Source organism: Scardinius erythrophthalmus (genome assembly GCF_964197995.2).
Source record: "Scardinius erythrophthalmus genome assembly, chromosome: 1".
NCBI classification, from domain to species: Eukaryota; Metazoa; Chordata; class Actinopteri; order Cypriniformes; family Leuciscidae; genus Scardinius; species Scardinius erythrophthalmus.
In genome coordinates, this window is record NC_138221.1 from 39,630,205 (window position 1) to 39,647,350 (window position 17,146).

Here is a 17,146-nt window from a genome sequence, read left to right on the forward strand (position 1 = left end):
TAGGGTTGTGTAAAACCAGTTGACTCACTAACCGATAGTGCTGCACATGACATTGGGTAGTTTTTCACATTCATTTAGTTTGATTCATGCCAAACTGGCATATAACAATTAACAAGCTTACTTGACATCAACAGATCCTATATTGACATCCTAAGGAATAATAATAATAATAATGTATAGTTGATGGTACACGTCAAGCTTAACTATTCATACACAAGAAGCATGTTCAAACCCAGTTGTGCGAGTGTTTGCTGTGATAACGAACGAACAGCAATACCTTTTATTTGAGGAATTCTGTTTATAATCGGCTATTGAGTTTGCTGTGCTTCCTGTTGTTTCAGTTTATTTTAAGGTTGTTTGTCACTGATGTATATATACATACTATATCATGTATGACCTATTTTTCAGCATTGTTCAGTATGGGATTTGACAGTTTGAGTCATAGATTTAAGTAGGCCGTTTTAATTAGACCGTATACAAGCTGTTTGTTTTTTTCCCCTTCTGGCCGTTTGTTAGTGAAATTGACTAGTCGGGTAAAAAAATTCTATTTAAAATTGAGTCGTAGCACACATCTCTACTTTAATGCCAGTTGTCTTTAAAATATGGATCTACTGATACTATTAAGTTATTTGTGTTTTTATAGATTAACTGTAGGTGAGTTTTCGCTGAAGGTAATGTAAAGGTAAAAATAAGGGTATGAACAATTAGGCCTAAATATACAATATCTACTGATACTGTATTACAATATATCTAATATCGGCTGATAACCCATGTGGTACCAATATTGCGTATCCTTACTTTTAAACAGTAACACTCCAACATAACTGCATCAAGTTATTATTATAATAAAACAGCACCTCAAACTCTGCCCTATTGATACATTATTTGGCTTATGGTTACAGGAACATTTAATTTGGTGAGTTGTTGCTTAGCGTCCTATGGATTGTGGAAACATTGATGGTTGCCAGGAGGCATGGCGATGGGGTGTGGTTGTTAAAGCAGCTGTACTGATGTGGAATTCGGCAATGCAGAAGGGAAACCACACACACTGAAACACACCATTCACACAGGCATTAGCGTTCAGAGCCAAGGAAGATGTATTTTTAGAGCAGAACAATTTCACAGCTGACTTAAAAGGGGTCAGTGTTGAGATGAATGCTGGTGAGGAGAATATCTTCAGGTATCCGACACATACACAACCCATCTCAATCCCTTCAGCCCCTCTAAAGCTCCTGTGATTGATTGTTGCATAAAGAGTGCTTGTGTTGCATGCGCTTGTGTGACTATTACATTTACAAGTTTTCATTCTAATATGCCGATTTGCGGCTCAAGAATTTTTTTTTTAAGGATCATCAATGTTGAAAAAGGAAGGTTGTTCTGCTTAACCTTTTTGTGGAAACCGTAATAAAAAAATGCATAACTCTTTGATGAAAAGAAAGTTCAAAAGAATAGCTATTATTTGAAATAGAAATCTTTTGTAACATTATAAGTCTTTACTGTCATTTTTGATCATTTTAATGCATGTCTGCTGAATAAATACATTTTTGTGTGTGTGTGTCTGCTCAGATGTTGGCACATCTGCTCTGTGTTGAGTTTCTGCTCTAATCTCTCTGGTCTTCATGTAGAACAGGTGTGATGCCCCTTAGACTTCCTCTCATGCACTTAACTCGGATCCCATTATACACATGCATACCAGTTGTGTAATGATTTGACATTATTATCCTTGAAAATAGATTAATGTACTGTGAATGCTAGTTTTTATTTCTGCCTGGCTGTTTCATAAATTTAAAGCAGCAGCCTTTCTGTCTAATAGAAAGACATGACCTAGTGAATATTTCATGATTTCAATGCTGATTTGTTGCTAGACATGAATATTTCATGATTTCAATGCTGATTTGTTGCTAGACATTGAATCATAAGTAGTTGCTATGAGCATCAGTTAAGTGGACATTTCATTTCCTCTTACACATTTCACATTTCGGTTATTAGTTTTATATTTTTCACCTAACCCCACAAACATAGGTTTGTGTGATATCACACACAGCAAACGATACATCTGTTTACATTTACCAGATTAAATATATTTATAATTTATTAAAGGTACACTATGCAACTTTTTTTTTGTTCAAACAAAGTTAACAAAATTTTAATATTAATCAGTCAATACACAATCTATCCTTCTTCCAAAACGTGTTTTTGTCTTACTCTGATTTACTATGGTAAGCCTATTATAAGTGTTTGTTTATATTTTAGAGCATGATGGTTTTCACAGAAAAATTGCACACATACGTCACTCGTCCGTGCGTCTCGTCATACCTGTAAATAGAGAAAAGTTGCTCTGTTGTAAGCAGCCATATCACATGTAGCCCAAGACTGGTTGCCCACTGAAGCTAAGCAGGGTTGAGCCTGGTCAGTACCTGAATGGGAGACCTCCTGGGAAAACTAGGTTACTGCTGAAAGAGGTGTTAGTGAGGCCAGCAGAGGGCGCTCACCCTGTGGTCTGTGTGGGTCCTAATACCCCAGTATAGTGATGGGGACATTATACTGTCAAAGAGCACCGTCCTTCGGATGAGAAGTTAAACTGAGGTCCTGACTCTCTGTGGTCATTACAAATCCCTTGATGTCCTTTGGAAAAAGAGTAGGGGTGTAACCCCGACATCCTGGCCAAATTTGCCCATTGGCCTCTGTCCATCATGGCCTCCTAATCATCCCCATATATATACTGATTGGCTTCATCACTGTCTCCTCTCCACCAGTAAGCTGGTGTGTGGTGGGCGTTCTGGCGCAATATGGCTGCCGTCGCATCATCCAGGTGGATGCTGCACATTGGTGGTGGTTGAGGAGATCCATATGTAAAAGCGCTTTGAGTACCTAGAAAAGCGCTATGTAAAAGTAACGAATTATGGTGTGCCAGAGGCATAGGTTAGTTGTCACAATGAGCGAGACAAGTTGACATGGAGCAGCTAAACCTTGAACTTCCGGAGAATCACTTGTTTAAAAAAAAACATCGAACAGAGGAGAGTCTGCTGGCAAAAAGAGAACAAGACAGAGCTCGTAATAAAACAAGAATCAACATTGGCTTGGCTTTTTGGACATGGCATGAACTGAGGGATTTGAAATGTTGAGATGGTGTTTTTATTACTCAACAGGTGAGAAAGCCTTTTGTAAAACAGAGAAAGTTCATTGTAAAGCATTTTCTATTGTAAAGGGTCATATTAATCCACACAGTCACGTAGAGCTGAAGCACAACCAATGATCTTCTGCAAAATGTATGCAGTTTTGTTTTTTAACTGCTAGAGGGATAAACGAATTCTGAACAAATCTTTCTTTGGCAAAAATAGCAAGAGTAGTATGTTAGGCTACGTCTACATTAATCCGGATACATTTGAAAACGGCGTTTTCGTTTATAAACGCTCTCCGTCCACACTAGCGTTTTCAAGCGTTTTCGGACGTTTCAGTGTGGATGAGAAACTTTTGAAAAACGCCTGAAAACGCTAAATTCACCTTTACTGCGCATGTGTAAAACCCCACAAGCGCTCACTGATATGATTCAGATGGAAAAATAAATAATAAAGTTATCGCGCAATTCTTCTGACAGGATAATTTTATTTAGTAAAATATCTCACCATTCACTGATGCGTCCAGGTCGCACGCAGACACCATATGTTTGGTCTAAAACGCGACTGTTCTCATGTATTACCGCAGGACAGCAAATGTGAGTAAATTCTGTCATCTTTGCAGGACTGTGATATGAAGAGTGTGCAATGTAGAATATTTTTAGCAATAGTGTGAAAGTGAATAGCACATAACAGGCACAATACTGGTATAAACGTGAATACCTATTGGTACAATATGCGTCACATGACTAAAATTACGTCATCGTTTTTAAATCTCTCCGGTTTCACAGTCCACACTACAACGCAAAAACGGCGTTTTCAAATGTATACGCTTTGGAGTGCGTTTTCAAAAAGCTTAGTTTTCCTTAATAAAAACGCCGTCTCAGTGTGGACGGAAGGCCAAAACGGAGAGAAAAAGATGCGTTTTCAAATGAAAACGTATTAGTGTGGACATGGCCTTAGGCCCCGTTTACACGTACATGGTTATTTTGAAAAACGGAGACATTTCCCTTCGTTTGCACCCTTCGTTTACACGCAAACGGAGGATTCGCCAATGAAACCGATTCTTTCTAAAAACTCCGGCCAGAGTGGAGATTTTGAAAATCTTCGTTTGCACGTTTGCATGTAAACAGAGAAAACTGGAGTTTTAGGTAGCGACGTCACAGAATGTGACTATTTTCGGGATTCTGATTGGCTAAGGTGGGCTTGAGCTTCTCGTTACACTGCCACCTACAGGTTTGGCATGCTCTTGACAGCATATACACAGGTTCGTGTGCACAATGTTATTTTTGAAAACGAAGAGGGGTGAAATGTCCGTTTATGAAAATAGCCACCTACGTGTAAACGTAGCCTTAGTATCCGGTTCTGAGTTCAGCAATAGTGTACCTTTAAATAAACATATAGCCTAACATGTTTCACACATTATTTAACTATGTAAAATTTGGTAATATATAAAGTAATAGTTCACCTAAACATTTAAATTATGTCATTGTTTGACTTTCTTTCTTCTGTGAACATAAAAGAAGATATTCTGAGAAATGTCTCTGTGTTCTTTGTTCATACAGTGGATGTCAATGGTCACCAAAGCTATTTGGTTACCAAAATTCATCAAATATCTTCTTTTTTTGTCCTTTCTTGCATTCTTTTATGAAGAAAGAAAGTTATCCAGGTTTGGATTGACATAAGAGTTAGTGAATGATGACAGAATATACATTTTTGGGTATTATATATATATATATATATATATATATATATATATATATATATATATATATATATATATATATATATATATTCAGGCACAGCCTACCTACATGCAAACACTTGAATTTCTGAAACACTCATTGGTTGTGCTGTAGTGCTTCCATCTGTTGGTGGTTTCATGTCACTACAACTCATTGGTTTTGCTTCAGGTCTGCAGCCTATTGGTCAACGGCTTTGCTGAGGATTACAGCTAAAATTAACCAGCTTAAAGAAGAGTAGTTTTTTTTCACACACACACACACACACACACACACACACACACACACACACACACACACACACACACACACACACACACACACACACACACACACACACACACACACACACACACACACACACACACTCAGGAGAGGCAGATTAAAGTCGGTCTAGACTGTGTTCTGCTATCTAATGCTCTTGGGACCAAATGGTGTTGTCAGGTCTCCTATTATCTCCAGTCTCTGTGTCGCCCTGCCCTCACCGAGGCCTCAGCTGATACTCAATATCAGCACACTTCATACATTTCATACAGATGTGGCTGTGTTATTTTGTGCTATTTTAATTGATTTTTAGCTTTGAACTCACATTCATTCATACTTTGGAGGAGTTGTGTGTATGGATGTGGGCTGTTTCTTAAGTGACCAGCAGGGGACAGACTACATCGTTTTTTATATGCATGTGTGCTCTTACTAAGATACTGGCATATATGATGTTTTTAAGATTATATGGTTGGTTGCGCTTTATTTTTTGCATTAAGCATTATTTTTGAGGGCTCTGTCTGAGCAGATGTGTGACCCATGAGTTTAGTATTTGTTCCATCAGCGTGTTGATAGATGAATCAGGCGTGTTTGTGTGTGAGGATAAGGGAGATTTATATCAGAGCATGTGCAGATCAAACATCTGCTGCTCATGTAGCTTTCACAGCTCCAGTCTATTTAAACACAGGGCTCTTTAGTGCTGTTTGTGTTTCTTTTGGATAAAGTAACGGATGCACAATATATCAGCATAACTGTGTTTTAATATATATATTTTTTTTTTATTGCTATTGGGCATTATTGAATATTTATCTGCCGAAATTGGATGCTTATTTCCACTTGTTTTAGGATATAGATAAACGTATAACACTAATTCAAATTGGAGTGAGTTGATGTGTGCATGTAATAATGTAATAATTCTGTTTTATACAAATTGGTATAGATAAAAAATATATATATTGAAAATAATTTTTTGGTTATTGGTCATAACTCGTAACATTAAAATAATTATTAGTGTCATTAGGAGAGGTTAAATGGAGACGCCTACTTCTATTGTTAACAACTCTTATTTGTTTCTATTTTTATATCTCCATAGGAATGTTAACCCTCTAGTATTCCTCACTTAGGACCGAAGACAATAAGCACATTTTTCTTTAATGAAGTGAATGTACTTTGTATTTTGTTTGCAGTAATATTTATTCTTTAATATTTAGTATTTTTAGGGGATTTCTTGGCACTAGACAATATTCCATATTATTTTCAATTAATACACTGTTTAAGTTAAAAAATATATTTAAAGAGATTTAAAATCCAATGCATGAAAGGCAGATTAGTGGCATCTGGTGGGAGAAATAAAGAAAATCATAATACTGTGGTGTAACCACTAGATGTCTTTAAAGCCCTATATATAAATATTGATGTAGGACTGTGTATTCCCTTGCTTCAGGCATAATTACTTTTCAATAATTATATTATATTATATTATATTAATATATTATATTTTTCAGATATAATTAGGTTTTGCATTAGACATTTTCATTCTTCTTAATTTTTGTGTGTGTGTGTGTGTGTGTGTGTGTGTGTGTGTGTGTGTGTGTGTGTGTGTGTGTGTGTGTGTGTGTTCATATAGTAAGTGCCACGTAAGTCACCTACTGTAGTGCTGTACCATTCCAATTAAGTATTTTTTTATTATTATTTAAAATGTAACATCTAAAATAACTGAAGACTGCCAGAGGTTTTAAGTTGATATAATATAGGTTTTTTGTTATTACACCCTTTTGCCTTCTGGGCTTTAAAGGGATAATTCACCCAAAAATAAAAATGTTGTCATCACTTACCCTCAAGTTGTTCCAAACATGTATGATTTTCTTTCTTCTGCTGAACACAAAAAAAAATGTTTTAAAGAATGTTGTTAATAAAACACTCTCGACTGTGGCATATGTCTTCTATATTTGAATTTTTTTTTTAAATACTGTGGAAGTCAATGGGGCCCATCAACTGTCTAGTTACCAACATTCTTCAAAATATCTGCTTTTGTGTTCAGCAGAAGAAAGAAACACTTTCAGCAGAAGAAAGACAGGTTTGGAACAACTTGAAGGTGAGTAAATTATAACATCGTTTTCATTTTTGGGTGAACTATCCCTTTAAAAGAGCAATCTCTGAGCAATAACATTTTCATCTGAAATTGTTGACATACAAATGAATGTGGATTGCATAGTTCAGATAATTTCATATGGGGAAACATTTTGATGGGAAAGGAGTTCATATTGACTTCTAAATCACAGACTTTTGTGTCTTGGCAAATCTGTCTAGTGAGATCTCATTTACTTTGAGAATTTGTGGTTATTGTTCTGTTTAGTAATTCATACAGCCGTGAGGAAAAGGAGGATGAGCTTCAGGTTAGACTGCAGGAAGTCTTGATATTCTATTTAATTACTAGAGCTTATGTATCTTCAATCCTCAACACACCTCAGGCGTGTGTGTGTGTGTGTGTGTGTGTGTGTGTGTGTGTGTGTGTGTGTGTGTGTGTGTGTGTGTGTGTGTGTGTGTGTGTGTGTGTGTGTGTGTGTGTGTGTGTGTGTTTGCTCCATTAAAGTTTTCAATGAATGGAGAATGAAAACTTTATTTTATAATAACACAAAAGGATATTCAACACCATACATGTCTTCTGTGCATTTAAATAAAAACTATGTGGCACATATGTGATTCACCGTGACTTGACTTAATCTTCAGCCTATTCATGACACCTTGACCTGACGTGATAAACTGTGTGTTGTGTTTCCTGTATTGTGTACATGTTCTGGCTGTATGTTGCTGTGCCGGAACACGTTTAACAGTGCGGCAGGTGAAACCAGTCCGTCCTCATTTGTAACGGATCTCAGGTGTGTGTGTGTGTGTGTTTAGTGGAGTTGAATGAGAGGGAAATGTCTCACCGATGGCCAGCTGCCTGCCTCTCTCGCACACACACTGGAGGCCTGCCGGTTGGGTGAGATTTTCCACGGATGTGTGTGTGTGTGTGTGTGTGTGTGTGTGTTAGTGTCAATATGTGACCTGATAGATGATATGTTACTGTGCATGTCTTGTGTTGTGTTGGTGTGTGTTGTTTTATAGCAGCTGTTTTAGTCTGGTTCAGAGAGCAGCTGCAGTGAGGTGTCTGGCACCCTGTGTTTTTGTCTGCCATTCTGGGTTTTCTCTCAGTCTTTTGGGTTTTCTTTCTCATAGTGGTCATTCGTCCATATGTGTTTTTTTTTGTGTGTGTGTGTGTTTTCGTTAGAAGGAATATGTACTGTTTTTTTTGTTTGTGTCCTTTTTAGACTTTTTTAGGCTCATTGTGTTTGCCAGCCCAGCGGAGCTATTATTTTGCTCTTTCTCTGAGGGGACTTTTAGAGAGCGGGGGTTTTGCAGTGCTCTGTTTCGCAGACACAAACACACACACACACACACACACACACACACACACACACACACACACACACACACACACACACACCCCATCGAATGGAGCTGCTGGGGGCTCTGGCGGGTTTTAGCAGAGCTACAACATGTTGTTGGACTAAATGGACTTTTTTCTAGAACTGTCAGAGGCCTTAGAATTTTTTTTTTTTTTTTCATGTCTTTTGTTTGATGGAACAAAGGACTGAATGAAAAAAAGATGAAAATGAATCGAAAGATTAGATAAGACAGATATCTGAGAGCTCTGATGGGGAAAAAGGCAAAAGTTTTGTGTGCCAGACGGGAATGAGGGCTGATGGGAGAGACTGGCAGAAAGGACAGTGATAAAGAAAGAGAAGGGAGCCAGAGAAATATGGCAAGAAGAAAAACAAGCCTTATTAAATCACACTACAGTTTAGGATTTATGTTTAATTACACATTGAAAGGATTTTGTTTAACCTTTTTAAGATTTTTGGTCATCTGAACAATCAAACTTTATTCGATGAGTCTAAGTGGGCTTTAAAAATTACAACTCTGAATTTTTTTTTTTTTTTTTTTTGGAAAAGCTTAGGAAGGTTAAATAGCCAATAGGCTTTAGTTACATTACAGCCAGGAAAAGGATATTATGAAAATGAGTAGCTGTTTGTATTAGAGGGTGGGACATTCTCATTCTAGAGCATCTGATTGGACAGAATTCTGTGCAGTGCAGGATGAGTCATCCAGATTTATACTGAGTTTTCCTAAAGAAAAACAATGTACATTTTAAATGTGCTAAAAGGTAATTTTTAGATTTTAGGGTTAAAGTATCTTGCATATGGCCTCAACGCTAACAGGCATGGACTAAAAGCCACAAAACTCTCATTTAGATTTTATAGGGCATTTAAAAAGAGTAGAAATAAGCATAAGAGTGAGCGAGTGAGATAAAGAATAACTTGTGAGCAGCAAACAGATACAGACAGGAAGGAGTGATAAAGAGAAGGATAACTGGATGAATTAGAGAGAAAGAGAGAGAGAGAAAGAGACGGCAAGCAAAAGAAAGCAGGAGGGCCGGCCCACTCATAGTGACAGAGAGCCGGAGTTTAGAGCTTGTCAGGAGATGACAGAGTAGAGAGAGAGAGAGAGGGAGAGAGAGAGAGAGAGAGTAGCTGAATGGTTCAGAAAGTGAAGGAATAGAAAAAAAAAGACTGAAGCAGTGTAAGAGGGGGAAAACTGATGCGTAAAAAAACTTGGATTTAATTCATTTTTCCATCCAGGAGCCGGCTTCCCTGGATCTACGTCTTGCCAGCACTGCCACGTGCTCGCCACACACACACACACACACACACACACACACACACACACACATATTTCAGGGACTGCCAGACAGGGGTATGTGGCTGCATCCTGGTTCGCTCTCATCTCTGGATATGCCTCTGTGGTTGTAACACTCGTCTGCGTGCGTGAGCATGGGAGGTGCGGAGCTCATCGATGTGATATGGAACTATTAGTTTAACTCCAGAATCCTTTAAGAAAATTCACCAGCATGGATTAACAAAATATGAGGAGATTTGGGCATGTTCAACAGAAGCCACATCTGGAATTTCTCCTCTCTTTTGGGAGAGGATGGACTCATCTTTAACTTGACTTGTAGTTTTTAACATTTCCCTATCTCCGGTTGGCCAATTCTTAATTTTTTTTTTCTTTCATTTTTTTTTATATCAATAGGTCTTCATGGTTCTTTTGTGAATGCGACTTGTCCTCTTGTGAGCGCTTGCACACTCCCGTGCGTGTTTATGTGTTATGTGGTCAGCGGGTCAGGTGCCGTTGGTGATGCCCGCTGTGTGCCCGCGTGTAGAGGGTATGGAGTGGTGTTTTCGGGATGCAGTGGGGGTGGACTGCAGCTCTCCAGAACCCCGCTGTATCTGGGTGGCGGTTTTACACGGGGATACACCACAAATTAATGTTTCGAAAAATGACACTTCTGAAAGTACAAATGGCGTCAGTGCCAGAAGAGCAATGCTGAGACGCTCACAGACCTGCAGGGTAAGCTGTTTTTATATATGTGTATGTTTGTGTGCGTTGTGTAGAGAGAGAAAAATAGCCTGATTTAGAAATAGCCTGATTAAAAAACTTGTGAAAAACTTTTACCTTTATTTCTCACCAGGGTCAGAAATTGACCAGGGTTTGAGCAAAAATGCAACTGAAAATGTTCACCAAAAATATTTAAAATGGGGACAAAAATGCCATGAGTTTTGTTCTTTAAATATTTGTGCTGTGTGTGTGTTTTTTTTTTTTTTTTTTTTTTTTTAATAAGGTTTGGAAAAAAATGTAAAAAAAAATGTACATTTCAGGGAACAAAATTTTGATTGCCACTTAAAGTTATTTCTGACACTGTTTCTTACTTGCATTTATATCTGAGACTTTTAACCACAGATATAGTGTAGTGGGAGGTCAAATACTCTAATTAGAAAGTAAAGGCACCAGATAAGGGGTTATAAAGACCCTTTGGGTGACTGTGTTGTTTGGATGTGTGTTAAACTGAGTGGCTTTGCTTCAAGCACTAGATTATAGGATATAGTTAGGGAATATCTAGGTCTGTTGTGTATATGGGAGTCTATTTGTGTCTGATTGTTCTGTCATGTGATCACACACTTTAAGATGTTTGTAAGACATATTCTCTGGAATGCTCGGATGGAATAGTGTGGAATGGGTTGGGATATTCTTCAGAATTATACATACAGACAGCTGTCGGCCAGACACACTCTCATATGAGACAGTAACCCAAACCAAACTCAACCACTTTGAAATATGTGTGGTTGTGCTGCCCTTTCAGTTGGATTAACTACTCCAAATCCTCCTAAAAAAGCAAACTGTATCACCATGTTTGAATAACCATCATAATCCATTCAGAGGTGAAGCCTTCCATTCATTCCCATTGAAAAAAAGGAAAATGTCTCTAGAACAATCTGATCTGTTAATGAAGGCTTAGGCGAGGAGCCATGTTGTTTCAATTAGACCCGCCTGTATTTAAATGAAGCTGCTGGGTTTCATTCAGATTTACTGTAGGACTTAATGCTGCAGTTTCCTTGTTTAGTGTCGTTCATCTGTGCGTTTCTTTTGGGTTATTAGGCTGAAACAGAAGGTTGCCAGGTGGTGTACTTTAGCAAGGCTGTGTTAAAATACACAAGCTCTGGAGGTGCATTGCAGGGTTACTGAAAGTTTGGTCAGGACGGACTCTAGATGATACACACCACATTTTGTGTGAATCACACCATTGACCTAAGACAAAAAAAAGAAAAGGAAATTCAAAATTTCAAAATGGTGGACACCGGACAGGAACATTTTAGAAGGTCTGAACAGGGATATCATTATAATTAATGTGTAAAGTACTCTTTATAGCACTACGTGTGGCCAATTGTCAAAAAATTTGTTACATAGCCTTGTTATAACAATCTGCATATACATACCAAATTTCATAATGATCAACCATTTGCATTTAAAATAATTGACTTCTGATTTGTTTTTTTACTGATTTATCCAGAAAATGTTGACAGAGTTTGTAGCAAAGAAACTCCTCACTAAATGTTTATTTCCTTGGGTCAAACAGTCGCAGAGTCATGAGTACCTTCTGTTTATGGTGCCCCTATTGGTAGAATTTGACTACTTTTAACTAAATTGGCTAAATAATAAGAATGTCAGTGCAAATACCTTTGGACCCCTTATAAGTAAGCAGTCGGTTAGCAGACACGACCCTAAGTGATTTAACATAGACTTAAGGACAATCCCCCTGGATCAGCCTGGGTTTGGATGACTTGCTCGAGGGCACAATGGTGAAAACTAATGTATCAGTTTTGAACCTGCAACCTTTCAGTCACCAGTTCAGATATTTACCACTATGGCATACCACTCCAGCAATGTAAAATTAGCTGATTCGAAGCATTGTTGTGGTTAACTAACTATTTTATGAAATAAAGCTGAAATAAAATTTCACGCATGATATGCTTCACAGTAATTCAAGATGTCTATTTAGCACATTAGCATGTTGAGTGTAAAAATATTAAATATTAAAATCGTACCCTGCTTGATAAACGTACATTCATTCATATTCCCTGCAGTTCTGTTTATTTTTTTGTCCTGGATTCAAACATTGCTGTAAAGGTGGAAAACCCTGTTTAACGGAGTTCCAGCGGAACTGAAAGTGCTGACAGACAGGTTTAAACACACACATACACACACCTCTTCTCAGTCGTGTGTGTGTGTGTGTGTGTGTGTGTGTGTGTGTGTGTGTGTGTGTGTGTGTGTGTGTGTGTGTGTGTGTGTGTGTGTGTGTGTGTGTGTGTGTGTGTGTGTGTGTGTGTGTGTGTGTGTGTGTGTGTGTGTTTGTGTTGCAGTCATAGGGCAGGGTGTCAGGGATTAAACACTCAACATTAATTACGCTCAACTTTTCAGCAGGATCACCCACTCAGCTGTTTGGAGTGTATTGTTTCTGGCGACTGTCTGTGAGCATGTGTACGTAAGCATAGCCTGCCAATAGAGGACTCGAGACATAATAAAACACTCATCAAATGAGGTATTTGAGGACATTAAGCTATATACATTCATAAGTCAATGTCCACATTAAGTTTCCCATTCTTTCCCTGATTTATGACCAAATTACCCTGAATCAACGCTAGAAACACGTCACCACCAGAGAAAAATGTGTCGGGTGTGTGTTAACCCATCATCAGCTGGTCGTAAACTATGACCTCAGCCTAACTTTTAGCCTAAATGAATGTTGGATGTTAAGCAGAAGTCATCAGAGGACTTTCTAGTGTACAACACTACTATGATTTTAACAGGTGAAGCCGATCATTTTCATTTAAGAAATACAATGTTTGTCTGTTTTCCATTTTAAAATATTCTACTGTACTATAAGTTATACATTTACTTTAGATGTAAAATTTAATATGATATTAGTACTTGACTTCAGAGGTTATATCCAGAATTATTTGGATAATACAAAATAATAACAAAAATTCCCAATGGTCTGTAAAAAAATAAACTTAATTCAAGATATTCCCTAATACCAATATGTTATTTTATATTTACCTAATATCTTAAATTGTGTTGCTTCTCAAGTAAATTACATATTTTTACTGGAAAATGGGACAAAAAATATATATATTTCAAGGACATTGTTGGATCTTTGTACATCTTCTGGCTTGCAACATGTCAGTGAACTTCTCAAAAGCTTGATGATTTAAAGGGATAGTTCACCCAAAAATGAAAATTAGCACATAATTTACTCACCCTCAAGCCATCCTAGGTATATATGACATTCAATATAATACAATCGGAGTTATATTAAAAAATGTCCTGGTTCTTCCAAGCTTTATAATGCCAGTGAATGGCCATTTATGTTTTGAAGTCCATAAAATGCATCCATCCATGATAAGTGTTACTCCTTCGCTGTAAATCGATGCGTACGGCCGTCTGCCGGAAGCTAGTTATTTTAGTCTATAAAGTTTTAGCCGTGTGGATTACTTTTATCATGGATGGATGCACTTTTATGATGGATGGATTCACTTTTATGATGGATGGATTCACTTTTATGGACTTCAAACAGAAACCGGCCATTCACTGGCATTATAAAGCTTGGAAGAGCCAGGGTATTTTTTTAATATAACTCTGATTGTATTCGTCTGAAAGAAGAAAGTCATATACACCTAGGATGACTTGAGGGTGAGCAAGTCATGGGCTAATTTTCATTTTTGGGTGAACTATCCCTTTGGAGGTCTCTCTGACGTCAAAGAGATGACTAGTTTGAGTTTAGTACTTGGTTTCCCTGGAGAATCACGTTTCCAATCCATTAGAAAGTTAGTGATGAAGAAACATACATGACAAAAACAGAATGTGGAGGAAAAGTTTAATGCTTTAAATGGTTGGACATTACTGGACCAACATGTGTGCATGTGTTTGTGTGTACACTTGTGTGTTTTTGGGGGGGTAATAACAGGGTTTGGTATTCTCAGTGCCGGGAGGAACCCTGTGGTCGAAACCTGCGTGTTGGAGCCTGTTGGAGACTCTCTTTCTCTTTCTAAAGCTAGCCTTTCCGTCTCTGTCTGAACATGTTCTGGCTTAACGGTAAATGTTATGGAATTCACACATGCCCCTGTACATTCATTCTGTCACTTACACAGCCTTATTGTGTCTTTCCCTTTTATTTGTTTCTCTAATCCATTGAGCAGGCCCACGCGCGCATGAACTCTGCAAAAAACTCTGAAGAATTTAAGTGAAGAAAGACAAGTCTCTTAATATCTTTGCAATATCTATGCAAATTAGCTTCTCAAGTAGATGTGTCTTATTTAAAAAAAATTTAAACTCTTGTGTTTGTTCATTAAATGGTCTAGATTGTTTTCAGTCATTAATACGACACCTCAGCTCTGTTTTCATTGTATGCAAAAGTACAGTTTGAACATTCTGCCTAATTTCTCCTGTTTTGTTCCACGGAAGAAGTACATTCATTCAGCTTTTGAAGACATGAGGGTGAGAATGTTCATTTTTGGGTGAACTATCCCTTTAATAAGGGAAAAGCTAATTAAATAAAAACATTACATCATTCCACACAATATGCGGGACTGTTTAAAAAGGAGCATTTGTCTATATGTGTGTGTTCATGCGTGCAAGTTGGTAAGAATGCAAGTGAAAGAGAGAAGGTTCAGACATAAGCCCAGCCAAATAAAAACAGCGTGTGAGACAGAAATAGAGTGAGAAACAGAGAGGGGGTGAGCCTGCGGTCGGTGTCAGGACCGCTGGATTATAGACTAGGAGTTCTGCTGAGTGCAGAGAGAAGTGAGGAGTAACGGGAGGTGAAGAGCAGAGATTTGAGAAGTACATGTCTGCTCTGTATAAAGTGAGTTGGCAACAATGACAACAAAAATTCCCCTTCTGTTTATATATAGGCTATATGTATATGGCGACTGGCACCGTCCTTGGGGAACTTCCTGCCCTAACCAGATACTTCCTGTTATAGTAAAACCACAGGGCTGGTGAGGTTGTTGATTTTAGGCTGGAGAGGAAAGAGGTATTTTCTTGCAAAATTAGGGGAATGATGATGTCAACTTTTAAATAATACTCCACCTAATACCTCTTTTGTCCCAGTAATCAGGGGATTATTTTATTTTATTTCTGTAGAGATCCTTGGCCTTTATCCCTACTATCTAATAAGAGATGTTCCTGTTAGTGGCCTCTAAGAATTCCTCAGAGAACGTTGGCTTCACAAAAATTACATCATGGTTCCCAAATGTGAAATGTTTCCCTTGCCCTCCCCCTTTTAGTTACTTTTCCTCACATGCCCACGTCTTGTTTGCACAGGTGGCATAAGTAGACTGACAGTTGGGATGGTCATTTGGAACAACAGGGTGTTATTTCTTGCAATTATCTGCCAAAGTATTCACCAATTATCACATTAAATGTGATGTGTTCATCAACATAGATGCATTTCATTTACACTTATGCATTTGGCAGACATTTTTATCCAACACGACTTACATTGCTCTCAAGGTATACTTTTACATTTGATCAGTTCTTGCTTTCCCTGGGAATCAAACCCATGACCTTGGCGTTGCTAGTGCCATGCACTACTTTTGCATTAGATACAATGTTCTATGTGACATGTAATCCCAATGGAATAGTAGTTTTGGACTGCGCGTATCAATGGCGAGTGTCTAATTTCAGATATCCCTCTGTGTTTCTCCAGGCAAAGGGGTGGAGAGATGGGACCTCTTCATCCAGTGAGAACCCTCGGCCGGTGGTCAGGAGCGGGGCAGATGGGTTGGGCATGTCCTGGCAGGGTCCACGTACACTGGTGCTCCAAAAGAACTCTCAGGGCTTTGGTTTTACGCTACGTCACTTCATCGTTTACCCGCCAGAGTCTGCCCTGCACACCAGTTTCAAGGTGAGGATGCCTGCCAAGTGCCAACTATCACAAAATCGAGCCCCGACTAATCAATCATTCAACAACTGAAATAAGACATCTAATAATCTAATAGCCTGATTCAGTCATATAAAATACTTTTTTAACTTCAATAAAACCAGTTAGTTTTAATATCACTGCTTGAAACAAACGGTGCTCTACTGTTTTACAGTGCACTACTATGTGTCTTATTACATGTTGTAAATACAGTGGACATAAAGTGTCTTTGTCAGTTTTATGTTATAAACAGGGCATACTATCGTTCAATAATTTGGAGTCAGTAAGAATTTCGTCTTTTTTTTGGGAGAAATTAATACTTTCATTCAGCAAGCATGCATTAAATTGATCAAAAGTGACAGTAAAGGCATTTATAATGTTACAAAAGATTTCAGTTACAAATAAACGCTGTTCTTTTGAACTTCTGGAAAATAAATGTTTCAAGGTTTCCACAAAAATATTAAGCAACAGGATTCTGAAGGATCATGTGACACTGAAGAGTGGAGTAATGATGCTGAAAATTCAGCTTGGCCATCACAGGAATAAATTACATTTTAAAATATATTACAATAGAAAACAGTTCTTTTAAATTGTAATAATATTTCACAATATTACTGTTTTTACTGTATTTTTGATCAAATAAATGCAGCCTTGGTGAGCAGAAGAGA

The 17,146-nt window shown here is 37.9% G+C and overlaps 1 protein-coding gene across 4 annotated transcripts in view; it reads left to right on the forward strand.

Moving 5' to 3' along the window:
- The window catches only part of arhgap23a (Rho GTPase activating protein 23a), a 63,631-nt gene that overhangs the window by 16,997 nt on the left and 29,488 nt on the right, over positions 1-17,146 (forward strand). For all 4 annotated transcript variants that reach the window (XM_081379947.1, XM_081379949.1, XM_081379948.1 and 1 more), the window contains exon 2: positions 16,266-16,463. In XM_081379947.1, the coding sequence (XP_081236073.1) occupies positions 16,266-16,463 (198 nt within the window). The remainder of the gene's footprint in view (positions 1-16,265; positions 16,464-17,146) is intronic.